General features: G+C 26.5%; 1 protein-coding gene across 1 annotated transcript in view; it reads left to right on the top strand.

Annotated features, from left to right (window-relative positions):
* Window positions 1-327: 327 nt before the first annotated feature.
* LOC129962638 (calpain-D-like) overlaps window positions 328-18,302 on the top strand; it is a 50,502-nt gene continuing 32,527 nt past the window's right edge. Inside the window, exon 1 of the mRNA XM_056076500.1 lies at window positions 328-779. Coding sequence (XP_055932475.1) covers window positions 484-779 — 296 coding nt within the window. The 5' untranslated portion in view covers window positions 328-483. The remainder of the gene's footprint in view (window positions 780-18,302) is intronic.

Here is an 18,302-nt window from a genome sequence, read left to right as displayed (position 1 = left end):
TTCTTTTTACAATTTAAGAAATACCATGTTAATAAATTGTACTACATTTTATAAAATAATCAGTCTGTTTTCCTCTATATCTGTATTTAAAATAACATTAAAAATCAATTTTCTTTTCTTTGACTCGGAAAAAAAAAAAATCCTAATTGAAAATTGTGTATGATAAATAAATAAAGTTAAAAAAATTATTATAATTCTTAATTAATTAAGCAGGCTTTTTGTTGTTAATTTTAGACTTTATTATATTCGAGAAAAGAAACAGAAACTAATTTTTTCACTTCATCACATAAAGAAAGGAGTTTCTCTTTCTCTCTCTCTCCTTGATCATCCCTATGCAAAGATGGAGATCAGAGCATGCGAGATTTTGTCAACACAGCCGTAAAACTTCCCTTCTGTTATGGATTCTCGTTTGTAATTTCTTTTAAAATGAAGTAAGAAAAAATTATTCTTATTATAACATCACAAATATGTAAGCATTAAAAAATGGGATCGAATGCATCTGTTTTGCAATGGCACTGCAGAAATTGTACATCCATCAACCCAACAGAGAGAGGATCATGTTTAGTGTGTGGAGATCGTCGCAGGCCGACGGATTGCCCGAAAGTATTGTCGGAAATTCCTCGTCGGAGCAAAATAAACGGATCTTCACATTCCAAGAATCACAATCAGGTATCTCGTTCACAAAAAAAGGAAGTAGAAGAGATAGAATTATCATATATTGTTTGCGCCCCTACTCCAGACAGATCAGTGAACTCTGTAACAGCTGATGATCAAAATAGGTAAGTCGTAATTGAATTTTTTTGTCTGTTCTTTGAATTTAAAAACTGCATAAGACTATTTTCCTATTGTACATAATTTATAATTATTGGTGGTTTAAACTATTTTGTATTCATTTTTTCAATTACTTTAAAGTAAAATATGGGATGAAGTCATTAAGTTTATAATGATAAATTTGGTTATTGATTGGATTAAAAAGAAATTTTAGAAATTAGAAAATTAGAATCTTTTTTGAACATTTGACATATTTATATAAAATTAAACCAGTTTAAAGAGTATCATGACAGAATAAACTATTCTCATACGAGTGTGAAATATAAATTTCTAGTTTTAATATTTGGATTTTGTATTCATTTATGACATCAAATCCAAATTTGATTTTTAATGTATGTTTATACTATTTTAAGTACTAGTTTATTTACATGTTATATAATTATAATATACTCCTATTTGAATTGTAATATTATTTTTATACTAAATATAAAAGATTTTATTTTTAAAATAATGTCTTTTATACATTGCTGATTTATTAAAAAATAATATAAAATTTTCTCCTCATGTAATGAAATAAGTTTGGTTGAATATATATAAAGTAGATATGCTTTATAATTATTTTATTTATATTGTGTTAAATAATTAAAAAGTTGTTTATATTGTGCTAAATAATAAAATTCATTATTTCATTTGATGAACTCATATATCATATCCTGAACCTTCTCTTTCTTTGTTTTCCAAAATAATTAATTTGTATATTGACTAATCAAAATAAAAAAAAGGGAGGTACCTACATTATATCTTATTTTTATATATATCTTAGTGCCTGATACTATTCATTTATTGTTTTATATTTTGCAACATTAGTACACCAGTCAAAATTATTTATTTACCTTTTTAGTGCACTTTTGCTAGTATCAGCATTTTTCAAACAGTGTTCCTTTATTATAAAAGACATGTTATGTGTTGTTTGTAAAAGCTACTATAAAATATTTTTTTTTAAATAAAAGAAATGGAAAGCTATGCATTTTAAGTTTGCTAAGATAAATGTTTATTTTTATTAAAAATTAGTATTAAGTGCATAGTTGCTTATTCAACTTTTATTTATTATAACTAAAATTCATAGCTATTTAAAAGAGTGAAATAAGTAATTCCTATTCTTTAGTAGCATTTTCATCAAGTTATGAAAGGGGGAGGGGAAAAGCTTGAATCTCATAAAAAAAATATATTTTCCTATTTTTTTTATATTTTTTTTAAATATCATTTTTTGATGGCATATTTAATAAATATTTTGTTATATTTTACTTTTATAAAGTTTTTAAATGATAAATAATGAATATTTTGTTGTATTTCGTTTTCATTAATTTATAAAAAGATAAATAATAATTTAGAATTGCACTTGTATCTAGAAATCAGCAGTCTTGTTACTGTTAACTGACTAGTTCTTTTCTTTCTTTTTTATTTTTTATTTTTATAAATTTTCTGTTTAAAAAAAATATTTTTTAGTGATATGGAAGTACCATTACATGACTTATTATATATTTTTTTATTGTTTACATTCATAAAATGTTAATGCATAATATTCTGTAAATTTGAATTTGTTGATCATACATTTAAGAACAATTTGCTACTTTACAAACAGGTATTATTGATTAATATTTACATTTGAATGTAAGATATTGAGAAACAAAGCATGATAAAAACTTATTTCTGCTTTGAAAATTATATTGTTTTTATACAGGATCTTAATATTGAGGAATACTTATTTGTAGAAGTATCTGTAGAAGATTTAAAATAATAATAATAATAAAACCCCCCAGATAAATAATAGATTTTATGTTTGTATTACTCAAACCACATTTACCAAGAGTAAGAGATGGATCCTTTAAAAATACATTTCATTTGCAGGAAGTAAATTAGAACCTGAATCTGATTTATGATCTATTTCAAATTTTTATATTTGTGTTACATTTTAAATTTAAATCATTATTTGTCGTGGGAATTCTTGTGTCAGTGTTATTGAAGTATTTGTTAAAAGGTGCCAAAAAATACCAAAAAAGTTTGTTTACAAATTTTATTTTAATTAAATTTTTACAAAAATTTTAAAATGTTCATGTAAAGTTTAAATGTTTATGTAAATTAAAATTTATCTAAATTTAGAAATTTTATGAAATAAAAGCAAAGTTTTTTTTTAATTATGATAATACTGGATGATCATTTGGAAAGGGGAAATAGAAATTATCTTGTATTCTAATTTTAAGCTGTGGAAAAGCAGCAAAATTAGAAATTGTGTTTGAACTTTGTAATAGTCTCATTAAACAGTAAAGGAAAATCGTTTTTCAATAATCTATTTGAATATTTTTATGATGAAAATAAGTAAAAAAATATGCTTACAGATTCTGTATTTGGTTTAAAATTCACAACAATTTTAAATAAATATATTTAATAACTTAAAATAATTGTTCGATGATTTTAATGATTAGATGAAATAAATGAAAACTTTGGCTTTAACCATAAAAGAATTTTGCAATAAGTTTTTAATGTACAATGTCATTTCTTTCATGGAAGTTTTGATTGGACCATGTGAAAATAAGAAATTTTGAAACTATAAAATAAACTACTGTTTGGGAGCATAAAAACATAATTTCAAAAGTTTAATCTTTCAGTAAATTTATTTGTTAATGTTAAATTTCAAAAAGGATTCTTCGGATTTAAAAACAGGATTTCTAGAAAAAAAAAAAATTAAATACTTTGGAATTTGTGTATGAGAGACACCTTTATATTTTGGGTTTACACCTTAAAAATAAAAGCAATAATATTTTTTCTTCATGCCCACCCCCAACCCCTTCTTTCAAGACTTATGCAGGGTATCTCCTTACCCTTCTCTCAGTGCCACTGGAATGTTATTGCTACCGTTACTGCAACTTCCACCACAATAAGAAATGTGTTTATTACTTAAAAAAATAAATGTACAATTTATATCTAGTTAGAAGAAATTCATTTAAATTTTTAAATGCTACATATAATAATACAATAAATTTTTTTTTCAAGGGTAAAGTAATGAAAAAAATCAATGTACTAATAATTTCACAAATGATTTTTGAACAGATAAAGCTTGATATTATTGAAGTTTGATACAATTTGTAGAGAGTAAGCCATAAATAATAATGATCTTTTTTAAGTGATTACTCCTGCATGTAAGCAATTTGTGGTCTCGCATCCTGTATATGTTGCATGCCTAGTTCTTTACTTTTGTTCATTATTTATTTTTCTTTTAAAATATTCATTTGTTTATTTTTAATTCTGGATACATACATATTTATATTACGAAGCATATTTTTCATTTTCTTTTTTAAAAAAACATCCACAATATGAAGAATTATATTTGAACATTCGATTGGAAATTGCCATTATTAAAGATTACTAGCTATAAAGGGCATTTACTAGGAATTTTCAATGGATGTTAATAATCTGATATTTAGTACTGAATTTTTATGTGAATCTCTTGCTCAAGTCTTAGTTTGAAGATTTATACACTATAATATCATCATATACTTCCACAAGAAAAGCAAATTTGAAATTCCTAGAGATTTATTTCGAATAATAAATACTGCACATAAACATCGCACGCATTTGGAACCTTCATATTTTTAGGGTCCCTTCCCTCCAAAGAATGTTAATTAAATTTTAATAAAGTAATAACATTTAAAAATTATTTATTCTTCCTCTAGCACACCCCATTTGAGAGGAAGTCACCTGCAATTTAATACATTCAGGCATCTGTAAAATTCTTAGTAATTTGCTGCATGTGCTTAACAGTGCATACGATATTTTCACTTTTACTATCATTTCTGTCTTGGAAGATTCTTATATTTTTATATTACACAATTCATGCATTCTTTAGCAATTTTAAGTGTGCCGTTAAGCATTTGTGTAAATTTTCTCAGTACTAAAATTTCTAATTATTGCATTAACTCCTTCGTTTAAAATGGCATATCTTATACTTGCATTGATTTATTGTATCTTAAATATTTAAATCTGCAATAAAGTGAAGGCATTAAGTAATTTAAAGTGCCAAAATCATTTGGAGAAGCTTCATTATATCAAAAATTAAACTATTGTAAGAAAATTGGAATAACAACAATTGTCCCAAATAGGATGTGCCATCTAATTAGGAGGTTAAATAAATTCGTAGGTGAATGTTTAATTTTTGGCATAAATTTTCTTACTAATTTATGGAGAATTTAGTATAAATTTTATTGCCTTTTTTTTAATTCAAAAACGTAAGCAAAGTAATTAAATGGAGTTAATTACATTAAAAAATTTGTTATTTTGAGAAAAAGGTTAAAAGGCATTGAATTGTTTTCTTAATACGGTATCAATAATAAAACATTAAGAACTTAAGATGAAAATAATGAAGTAATATTAACTTATTTTCATTAACCATTTTCTTAAGCACTTCAAACTTTTCTTAGGCATGACACTTTAAACGGATAAAAATTTCTTAACGAATTCCTGAAATCTGAACAATTTGTGTTAATACTGAAATATCGATACTGTAGATTTCCGATTTGAACGCAATAATTCTGCTTCAGCATAGAGTTTTTGAAACTAAATTTCTATAATTACATTACATTTGAGTTGAATAAATAATTAACTTCATATGGAGCTTCTTTTAGAAGTAATAATTTATTTAAGAAAAGCATGAAAAATAGTATCTGAACAGGAATACTAATTCGTTGGATCGTACTAAGATGTCCTGAGACTTCGATAGAACTGCCAGAATTATGTCTCCACCTCCGCTACATGCTACGTTTTTGTAATTTTTCAGTGATCTTAGTCCCCCTACCCTCAAGAAAAGTACCTTTCTACATTTTTTTTCTTCACAAATTATCAAATTTTATAATTTTGTAATTCGACTTTTATATAAACGATCGCATTCTTGAAAAACAATTCTTTAACCTGTTAATAGGGTCAGGTAACAACTTCTTTCGCATTGAAATATTTCTTCATATCTGGTTAACAGGTTAATGAAATTGTATTGAAAGAAACACTGTACAGAAAATATATATATATAGTTATAACGAATAGATTACAAATTTCATACATTTTCCTACAGATTTTAAATTTATATATAATTATAGACGAGATTTATTCTTGAGGAATTGCTTATATTTTAGCAGAAAATCCTCACCACTCTCTCGATACGGTCTTGTTCGTTCTTAATAAACACAAACATGTTATATTCTCTAACTTATTTTTTTCTTATTTGAATAATAATGAAATGATAATACAAGTGAAACAACGCGGGATATTTTTTATCGATATTATTTAATTCTCTGTGCGTCACTTTGTAAATTTTTCTAATTTCTGCTTTCTCAGTTTTTTTTTCTTCTTTTCCTGTTATTTGTCTTTTTTTTTTTTTTTTTCTTTTTCTTTTGCATCAGTGAAACAATTTCATCGTTTCCTAGTGACGAATCATCTTCATTCCGCCTCATTCGCTCGTCAACTTCTCCATTAATCTTAATCAATGCTATCTTTAGATAGTGTTCCAAGAAATGTTTCTAGTTATCGGAAATCGAGTTTTTCGAATTTGGGTGTATGTCTCAGAAATATATTTTAGTTGTCGTAGTTAGTGAAAAAAAAATGATAATTTGAGAATTTATTTCTCATATAAAAATATTTTCACAAATATTTAATTGTATATTCCATTGTGAAATATTACTTTCTCATGTGATGGTGTATATGGATGCATAAACAAAAAAGTGTAAACAAGTTTGTCAGAAATAAAATGTCAATTAATTGGTTTCATTAATCCAATCCTGATAATCTAATTGGTTTCATTGCCAATCCTGATAATCTAATTGGTTTCATTGCCAATCCTGATAATCGATTAATTAATCTAAACTAATAATAGAAACATGTATTTGTTTGTTTACTGTCGTTCTACAAGGCAGACCGTTTGACCTTGAGTTTCCAAATTTGGCGCAGTTAGGCTTTGGAGGGTGCGAACATACACTTAAAGTTTTAATCATTTAAAAATTTGAGAAAATTTTCATTTAATTGGTTTTGATTTAACTTCTGCTAAGATTAATATCTGAATATAAAACATAAATATAAAGCATAAAATAGATGACACATAAAAATATTCTTATAGCAACCTTAAATTCAAAAAGTTTGCTTTTAATTAGTACTGGTTTATTTGTTACGGACTTTTTTCTGAACTTTTGACAATTTAATTTTTTTTTATCCACAAGTTGCAATATTTTTTGCAATGAAATTAAAACTGCTATATTATAAATATATTTACAAATATTTTATAAATATTTCTTTCTATATTTCTCTTGTATTGTTAAAAGCTAAGAAATGGGGATTTTACATATTTTTTACTCTAAACTTTGGTAAAATTGTAATGACTTTTTCTTTTTTATTTAATTTCCTCTTTTTAACAAGATCTGTTTACAAAGTCCTCTGAGATTCATATAATTTTTTTCTGCTGCGCTAGAAAATTATATTTTAATTTATTTTTATCCTTATATTTCAATTCAGCTAATGTACTGTTTGACTTGTTCATATATTACAAATAACATACATCCCACAATTTTAATTTTGAAACCAGCTACGCATTTTACATAAGGAATAAAAAAGTTAAGTAATAGCACCGTGCAAGAAAATGTGCAATATATTAAATGGTTCGAAAAGTTTTTTGTATATTTGTGTAAATATGACGTTTTGTGAATTGATTCTAATGAAAGGGGCCAAGTACACGATAAAAACTAGTGTAAGGCTACTAAAATTGCATAATTTAATATTCAACGCAGATGTTTTAAAAAATTGTACAAGTAACCACGATTATTAAGTTATGTGCATGAGGTTTTATTGAAACTAAACACAATTAGCAATCCAATAAATCAATTGGCCGATAAGGGCGGCTATTCGGTCACTAAAATCTTTTTCTATTTATGTTACTAGTGGTGGCGTATTTAAATAATTTATGGTCTTAGATACTGTTCATTATGAAGCTCCTCTTTTAATAGCCTGTTTATAGTTCATTTTTATATTTGAAGGATTTTTAAACTAGTCAGCATGCTAATGACTTATTTTAAATTAATTTTTATTAACTTTGTTAATATGTTTTTATTAATTTAGTACGATTCATGATTGAACGGCAGTCCTGTCTATACACAATAATATTTAAGCAGACTCGATGTTTATAAATACTTTTATAACAAAATGAAGTTGATGAAATAGATACGAACCTGATCAGTCGTATTTGACAAATTTTCATATTATTCTAACATTTCATATTATTTTATAATGGGTAGAATTTGCAGTTTTAATAAATTGGCAATCAAACTAATAACATTTTTTTTTTAAATTCTCAGCCCTTTACCTCTCTATCTAGTGGCTCTTGATAGTTGCCTAGCTGGGAATCCGCCGCTATTTATTATCTTTGACAATAACTAATACTGAGACTTGGAAAGAACTGATGGAGCAAAACTTGAAAAATAATCATATTCTTGTATGAATAATCACAGTACAACTGCTGATATAAAACTAACTTGCTTCGTATTGAATATGCGCTTATTTGAATATAAAGGGTGTCCCAAAATTAACGCAAAATTTGAATTTGCCACTATATGTGAAGTAAAGTGTTGGCAACCCTGTTAAAAAAATAAACAAAAAAACCTTTAACTGCTGATAGTTTAGGGTTAATTAAAATGGAACGTTAGAAGATAGAATAACGTGTTTTCATTGTTGAACAATATTTCAAAAATAATGAAAGTCTGGCGACCACAGTTCGAAAATTTCAGAATTGCCCCCCCCCCTCTAATACGTGTGATTTAACACCATTGGATTTCTTTTTATGGGGTTATTTGAAGTCAAAGTTCTTTGCCAACAAGCCCACAAGCACACGTGCATTGAAGAAGGAAATTAAAAGCCACATCAACGAAATTCAGCCATATTTATGCAAAATGGCCATGGAAAATTGCGACAAAAGAGTGCCAGCAAAGCCGTGGAGGCCATTCGCTCTATGTGTTATTCTATACATAACCCCATCCTATGTACTTTACAATTCAATAAAAATATAACAATTTAAGAAAAAAAATGTTTATTTTTAAAATTTTATTTAATTTAAATTTTGTTTTAAAATGTTTTTCTATTTTGTAACGCACCATTTTTTCAATCATCAACTATCCGCGGTTAAATGGTTTTTCAAATAGGATTGCCAACACTTTACTGCACGAATGCTGGCAAATTCAAATCTTTCGTTAATTTTGGGACTCCTTTACAATTCGCATTTCGAACACCTTGCTTATTTAAGCTTGTCGCGTCGTATGATTTCCTGTCTCTTTGAGCTTATGGCTGTTCAAGTATTAATCATTTTCATCAATCATTTTTAATGTTGCTGATTTAGCCTTGGGGATTTGAGGAGGTAAAAGGTTACACTCACTTAAAAAAAAGATTAAATGACCAACCGGTTATACATCTTGCTGCATAATATTTCAGTTTACATGCTGCAGTGAATATCTTGGCTTTTCTCAATCTGAATTGCTTGTGCTTGTTCTTTTCTTTGTTTCTACAGTTGGAATGTCTTTATACAACGTGATAATTATTGGTGAAGCTTTTTGCGAACTTAAGATTTTTTTTTTTATTTGAAAATTTTTGTTCTAAAAAAGAAAATTACAATTATGGGATTCTGAGTTTTTTTTTTAGTGATCATAGTCCTGTAATACGCGTTAAATAGTCATAAACGGTGAATAGTTAGTAATTGGTTCAGAACTAGGGTTGTTTATTTTTGTCATAAAAGTTATATTCTAATTTTTAGTTGAATGCCCTTTTCCAGAAAATTTTTGTTTATTATGCCAATAAAGCTCTATTACATTGCAAACAAATTATTATACCAATTTTGTTCGAGATAAAAAAAAAAGATATTTTTGTAGCTTTTAATAAGAAGTAATTTAACTATTTGGTTAATTATCATGAAGCGCTAAACTTTTCCTTATGCTTCAGTTTATTATTTATTGTATAGAATTGAAGTTTTTACTTCAGACATTAGCTTAACTTTATATTAATGCTACAACAAGAAATGAGAGAAATTAAACACTTTTATAAGTAGAAATTACGAAAAAAAGTATATTTTTTTAAAGTTCCTTATTCTTTATTGTGAATAGAAGTTCATATACATATAACATACCATTCAAATCAGTTGTTAATGATTGCATGATGTAAATATCAAACCTGAAAAAGTTAAAAAATAATTTTGTATGAGCACTCGACGACTCGAGCATATGAAAATAAACTCAGTTTTGGGAAGTATGTATAATATTTTTATTGTAAAAACTTTTTTTATGAAATGTTATAATATACAAAATAATCTTATTGTCTGATATTTTTTGTTGTTGTTGTTTGTTTAAAATACATTTTCTTCCTTTTCGAAACCATATTGGGTCTTTTTACGACAGATCTCCTGATTTGGGGCTGTAATCAGTTGGGGTGGACGGCATCTAATCTTCATCATTTGAAATGTTATTTCTGTTTATAATTACAAACAGTTTTTAAAAAGCTATTTTTTCCATAAATAATTAACAATTAATAATGTTGAAAGAAAAAAATATGTTGCAGCAATGCTTGAAGAGAAATAAATAAATGTACTGTTTCAATTAAACTGGACTGGTAGCACTAAAGTTATATTTATCTATTCTATACTGGGAACATAACGTTTTCTTATTGATAAAATTAGCTATCTAATTAATTGTCCCGAAACCTTCTTTAAAGTTTTTTTTTTTTTTTTTTTTTTTGACTTTAGTTGCAAAGTTCTAAAAAAATCTCTTTAGTTGTTTGGATTTCTACAATATTATAATAATTAGATTTTTGCAATATTTTGTATACAATATTACAAACTATATACGAATGTTACTATTATTAAAATTTACATTTTTTCATAGCGATAGTAATCTATTTTAAATACTGTAGTTTCAATTATCCAATGTCGCATATGAGGACCTGAAGTGGAAGAAGAAATACTTCTTATATAATAGCCATGTACAATGCATTAAACATTATATTTCTTGATATACTTCTATTAAATAAGCAAATGCAGCGAATCTGAAATCGGTTTTCGATCATTCTAATGAATCAACTTCATCTAATACCATTGAAAATCTTGCATTTTCCTGTGACATACTATTTTAATAGTTCGAATCATTACTTCTAACCAATAACTCTTATTCTTCCATTCCATACAAATGAGGGAGACTTCCGATCGGAAAAATATTGAACTTAAAATAGTAATATTAAAAAAAAAAAAAAAAAAAAAAAAAAAAAAACGGTCACCCGAAAATAATTCTAGTAATGAGAAAAACAAATGCCAGCTGCAGTTTCATCCGATATTCGAGGAAGGTTAATGATTTCAAATACATTGGTTACATCCGCTGACGAATGAATGATGGATGATGTCATCATTTATAAGCGCTCTATGTGATGCGCTAACAAAACTGTAGAAGACATCGAAACACCTGAATTTTGAATATCATCCTCATTAAGAAATTCTAAACCCAAAAGAAAAAGTTAAATATCAAATAGATATATCTTGTACTTTGTGTAGTTCATGTTTTAAAGTTTAACGCCTTCCAAAATTCAAAACTCGTTGTCTGGTATTGATCATGTAGCAAAATCAAAACGGATCAATTGAAAATTTTTAGGAATATATGTGTGTGTGTGTGTGTGAAATGACATTTTCAAGTCTAATTTAAAACTTTTTAATTTCCTAATTTTTAACTTAATTTAGCACATATTAACTTCGTTCTAAAATGTTTTCTTATTTCCTGATCCAATTTCCACTTTTTATTTCATTAATTTTATACGCGCTCTATAAAACTGTTTGTCTCAGTATTTCTCAAGCTCCGGGTGAAGGGATAACAATCCTTAATGCTTACAATATTCTTTTAAAGGTACCTAAATTTCCCTTTCCCAAGACTGCACGTGTTAAAGAAATTTCTCATAATAAAACTCACAATTTCTCATAATAAAATCATTGAAGGAATTTTTTTTCTTTTGGACTTGTATCCAGATGTAAACGGGCGTCAATTTTATCATCGTCTCTTTTGCATAAAATACCTCCATTAGTGAAATAAATCGAAGTTTCAAAATTTCAAAAGTTTCTTCAATTTTGCCACGCAACTGCTAAAACACACACGCACGCACACACACACATTGCTCATTTGCTCTTATCAAAGCTATAATTCTATTTTTCATTTGCTTGTTTCTAACTTACACTCTGTGTTTAGTATCAAAAGTTTTATCGGTATATGAATTAATATAGTGTCTAATTTCAAGACTTTTCTACTTGAATTTTAACTGAGTATTGATTTCTACCAAATGTTTCACTAAGCATTGAAAATTTTCCCTTTCTGGCGTAAAATTCCAAATTTCCAAGCTCCCGTTTTAGAGAAATGCAATTTTCATCACGGTGATGGTGGTGGGTAGATGCAGAAGATGCTTATCTCAGTTCATTTCTTTTACTTTTATGTGAACATTAGGTATAAAACTAACTAAATTTTTAATGTGTTTTTTTTATAATTATTAATACGTTTGGTTGCTGATATGCAGAAACACATTTCATTATTTAATAAATTATGAAAATAGAACTTCGTGCTATGGAGATCTAAAATTTAGTAGTAAATTTAATGCTATCTTGAGAAAATAGTAGAACTGTTATGAATACTTAGAATTATGCTTTAATTATGTTATGAAAAAAACTTTGACATGTGACAAAAACTTTTCAGAAATGTAGCAATTTCAAAATAAGTTTTATGTGTGCGGTGATTATACTGATATTTATTTTGTTTCGAACCTTTCCCCAAATTTTCAAACCAAACGCGAAACCTGCCGGCTTGAATAATGATGCAGCGAAGTTCCTACAAATATCTTAGTTTCCGCTTTGATGTTAAAGTGTTTATGGCTTAACGTATAGTGCCAAAACAAAACACAAGTTACAACATTCACTTGCATTTCTCCTCTTATGCTTTCTCAAACTTTCTGAAACTGTCTTTTTTATTACAGATTCTACAAATATTTTTTCAGAAAATTAGGATTTGCTTCCGATTTTCTCTTATAAGTAGTATACAAAGAGAGCAGTATTCAAGTTCGCATTTTTGAAATCAATAGGTTTTTATCCCCATATTTAAGTATGCTTCATCTTTTTCAAAGTTTTTCACATTGCTTTTTATAGTTGAAATTTTATATTTTAATTAAAAAAAATACTGTTTGGTGCAGCATAGTCAACACCATGGCTCTTGTGGCAATAAAATCCAAATCTTGATGGAGATTCTTGTCAAATATTAGCCGTCTTTAAATGAATGGGCAAGTTTTATACAACAAGTGAATGTGTTTGTCTGACGATCACTACAAAATATTTTATTAGACCTAGATACAGAATTATACATTTGGCACATGAGCCCTATGATGGAATTTAAAAAAAATATTTATAAATTAAAAATTAAGCAAAATGTCGAAGTTCCTGCATGAAAACGTTTTAAAATGTAATTGTAACGTTTTAAAATAATTTATTTTATAATTTTAAGATCCAATAAATTAATTTGAATGATGTCAATTTAATTGTCAAACATTCCTCTTAATTAAAACAAATCTTTAAAAGCTTTTTCTTTGTGATTTTTAACAAAATAACTATATTTTTTGCTGTTGTAATAAAATTCAGAATAATCTAATACTTTTACTAATCTCTTTAAATCCCAATTTTTTTCCCGCTGTTAATGTAATATCTAGCAAACTTTGCTTTTTCTCGTACAACTTATAAGACAAAGTAGCTTTACACTTTCCTTCAGTTCGATATGATACACGTATGAAAATATATTTTTCAAGTCAAGATTGTTGAATAAAGAGATTGTTAAACTTCAGACCATTCTATTTATAAGTGGTTAAAAAAAGAAAAGGACACATTTTCCTCTAACTTTCATTACTCTTTTCTATCATAACACATATCCGTGTTCTAAACTTTACCTAAAAGTCGTTATGTCTGATATTTCTGTTTTATTGAAACTTGTTTTTTATACATCAAATACCCCCCCCCATGATTTTTTTATAAAAATACACATTCTTTTCTGAATAAATTGTTTGAATTGGTGTTTTCAAAATTAAATTTATTTAATTGATTTTCCTTCTTAAATTCTGAAGACTGTTTCTTGATTATCAAATATATATATTTCTTAAACTATAGGTTTTGCTCTAGAATAATGGAACTTTAAAAATTATCTCAAAATAAAATTTTTAACGAAATTAACGTAAGAACATTAAATTTATAAATTTTTTCAATTTTTTTTTTTTTTTTTTTTTTTTTTTGTAAATTTTCCAGTGTAGCGCGAAATGTTTTTTGGCCAAAATGTGATCACGTGCAAAAAAAGTGTTAAGAATCTGCTGCTCCCTTCTCCTTTTGGTACCGAAAGTCGCGTGTTATGTTGTTTTACTGCTACAAAATCAGCATGGCTGGAAAGCAACTTTTACAGATTTGTGCTTCTGTTGCTTATCTTGGAGAATGACCTTTTGGCGAGAAAAACCGGTTCTAACTTAACTATGTGACAATTTGGCAACTATAGCAAAACTTTAATTCTAAATTTTTTAAAGCTAATACGATATAAAGAAATACTTTACCTCTTATTATATAAATTCTACATAAGTTGACCAACATCTTAGGGGAAAAAAATGTTATTTATTTCTTATATGGTGAACTTTTTTTTATTTTTTTTTATTTTGTGATTCTGTCGTTTTTTTATTGCATTGCTTATCACGAATTGTTTGTATTGCATACTTATGCAAAATTTTCCTTTGTTGGAAACGCTGAAACGAATCACATCCTCTTTTCATGAACATAATGTTGCAAAAGATGCTAAATTGTGTAAAAAATATGATAAATAAAACTTCTATTAGAAATTTGTGATTTGTTTTTGGAAACAGAAATATGTATTTCACATACGCATTGTCAGTCATGTTGAATAAAAACATTTTATGCATTATCAACTATGTCAATTAGTAGATACATATTGCTACTCATTTCAAATGAAAATCTATTCTCTTTATATAAAGTTTTAAGTAGAAATATGCTAGATTTTTATAAAGCGCTTTATGTCAGCGTTAATTTAAACTTTTCGCGTATGAGTTTAATTGTATTTTTTTTCAGAATCTATTCAATTTTATTGTGATTTTGAGGGAATTTCAAAATTTTATTACAGTTTTATAATATAAATATGTTATATTTTATATAATATATAATTTTTATATTATAATTTGCTAATTAGAAAAAGATTTGGATTTTTCATCCATAGATTGGCAACCTGATAAATCTATGAATTACAGCGTAGTTATTAATTTCATTTCATTCTTTTTATCATATAATTTTATTGGTTTAGCAAGAGTATGACAAAGTGGAGGAGTCAACGAATCCATTTTTTACAATCGCAAAATTTCTTGTATTGTTGCCACTTCGCCATATTTTTTTTTTAATTCAAATTCAGTTTTTCAAAAAAGTCCAAATTCTTTTATATTAAAAATAGCTTAATATTCAATAACTGATGTGATGTGTAATGATTTAATTTTTGCTCTAAATATTCTTTATGATATAAATATTTCATATTTTGTTTACAAATTCTGAAATATGAAAGAATGTGTTAGTAAAATTTTTGTGACAATTATTTAAATATTTAATTTTCCATTACAAAAGCATAAATATAATTTCATTACTAACAATGTTGAGTTTATAATCTAGTTACCAATAAAAGTGTGTCTCTACTTATTTCAAGTGTTCGCTAGTGAAACATTTTGATGCGCCTCTCACTGAAAGATGTTTCAGTTTTTCAGTTGTTTTCTGCTTATTTTTGTCTACACAAAATAATTTTAAAACTTTAAAATTATTGATTAATTAATTATCAAATCCTAAAAGCAATGACAGAACAACCCCAAAAGTGGGGCTTTTTTGCATGTGTTTTGAAATACCAAGATTTTTTTTTAGCTTATTTACACTTTAATTAGCCTACATTTTAAAAGTGTTACATTTTTACTTTTTAAGTGTCCAAACAAATTTGTCTTTTAAAGTAATGAAATGTAGAAATAGGCTTCATATTATATATATTTTTTCTTTTAATATTTTTTGATAGTAAGAAAGGTGTGATAATCGACCCTCTATTTCGGAGTGTAGTTCCGAAATGTTAAATATAGTATGTTAGTATTTTAGGTTTGATGTTCCATATATCCTGTCTTCGTGTGGTATGATTGCATCAGCTATTGTATTCTGTACATAACTATATTTTACAAATATTATCAAGCTAAAAATATAGAATGTTTCGAAATAGGTTAAAACATTTTTCTTTCGTAATTTTGTTTGTAAACTTGTTCCATTTCTTTTTCACTTCATGTATAGCAGTAGTAAAGTTTTAATGGTAAGTTATTCTAGTACAGAAGATACTAGCACAACTTGTACTAATATTTTCTGTACTAGTACAACAGCTCAATAAAAACATTAAAGAAGCTCGAATGTCTAGTCAAAGGCATAGTCCTTATCTGATTGGGATTTTAAATTATGAGATCTATCTCAAAATAGCTCTTATCTTACTTTCAAATGGGTCATTAATATATTAAACTAAACTAGTTTAGGCATCGTAATATGGTAATATTTTAGGATTGACTCTTCTCTCATTATTTCATTTTTTAAATTTCCTCTTCATTATACAGAAGCAATAAGATGCTTATACAAAATACATTTAATGCCATCGCAATGCACGTGAGTATAAATTTAGTAATTAAAACTATGAAAAAATTGTTATAAAATATTTTTAGAAATTTACTAAATTCAGAAAAATTGTATAGAATTAAAATTGGTATTCATGAAAAGTTTATTTTTTAAATTTTAAAATAGTATAAAAAGATTTCTGTGCTATATTTGGCTCCGCAGTTATAAAAGAAAACCTTAAAATTTTGACTAATTTTTTAATTAATTAATATTTAATTAAAAATTTGAAAAACCCTTTCTCAGTGGGCACCTGCTATCTAAGAATTAACTATGTGCCAAATTTGATAATTCCAGGTATAGCGTTCTGTCCGTAGAGTGGTTTGAACGATTTTTGCATCAGGCAGAATGCATTGCGCACTTTGCAGAATATATCTAACTGTCTTTGTGCACTATTTTAACATATAGAAAATAGTAAAAAGTAATTTCTCGTATATTATGAAAGGTAATTGTCTTATATATGTTATTTCTCTTACATCATGTTTTAGGGATAATGCATGATGTATTTGATTAATGTTTAAGTCGCGAGCTTTACAAAAGACTCGCCATATTTATACATTGCATATTTGTACAGATTATGTTAAAATATGTCGGAAAAAAAGCGTATTAAATTTGTTTACTTATAAAATTAATTCTGCATTTAAAATATTAAAATAATGCATTAAAATAATGCATTTAAATATTTATATATTATATTATATATATTTAAATTATTATAAAATAAATATTTTATATTTAAAATATTAAAATAAATAAATATTGAATTTATTTTTAAAATACTGAATGCATTAACCAATTGTTTTGTTATTTTAAGTACTATTTTTTATATGATTTTTAACAATTTTTATTTCTATCTCTGGCTACTTAATGTAAAAAAGAATGTGTGCGCGTGTCTGACTTCCTGGTGAATCGCCAAAGGCGGCTGGTTAAACTAATAATAATAATAAATAAATAAAAAACACGATGAAATATGTGGATCAAATACTCTTCATAATAAAAAAAGCTTGAATTAATTCTTATGACTATTATGATTAAAAAGAGTAGGAGGTTCTTTCCATTGTCATTTTTTATATATACACTGGTGGCCAAAATTGTGGACACTTTTGAAAATGTTTATATTTTCTAACTTTGTATGCGTATAGAAAATGTAACCTTTCACAAAATGGAAATACTTACACATCATTTTAAAGGGAATTTAATGCTGATTTCAATACCAAAAGCAAAATTCAAATATTTGCAACACAAAAAAAGTTAAGAGGCAATAATTATCGAGATACATTAGATGCTGATGACTGCAGTGAGTTGTCAGTGCTTAGTAAGGTACCCTTTATTTTTTATTGCAGCTTCACACTGATGTTTCATTGATCTGACGACAGTTTTAAGCTCTTCCTTCGTTATTGCTTGATGCCAGGAAACAATTATAGACTCAATTAATCCTCTTTTATTTGATGAATACTTCATATATATATAAGAGATTTCAAATGGTCCCATAAGTTCTCAATAATTTTGTATTTTAGTACTGTTTACTGGCCATGATAACAATTCAATGCTGTTTATACTAAATCACACTTTCGATATTTTTGCTATATGGCAAGGAGCTGAATCCTGTTGAAAAATAAATGATGCATTGTTGGGAAAGAGATCACTGACGGAAGGTGTAAGTTTTGGCTCTAGAATAGTGTCAGTGTATTTTCTTGCATTTAATGTCCCATCGATAACATGAAAGAGACCA

Source organism: Argiope bruennichi, chromosome 3, assembly GCF_947563725.1.
Source record: "Argiope bruennichi chromosome 3, qqArgBrue1.1, whole genome shotgun sequence".
NCBI lineage: Eukaryota > Metazoa > Arthropoda > Arachnida > Araneae > Araneidae > Argiope > Argiope bruennichi.
Note: the sequence above shows the minus strand (reverse complement) of the source record. Positions and strands in the feature narration are given on the sequence as shown.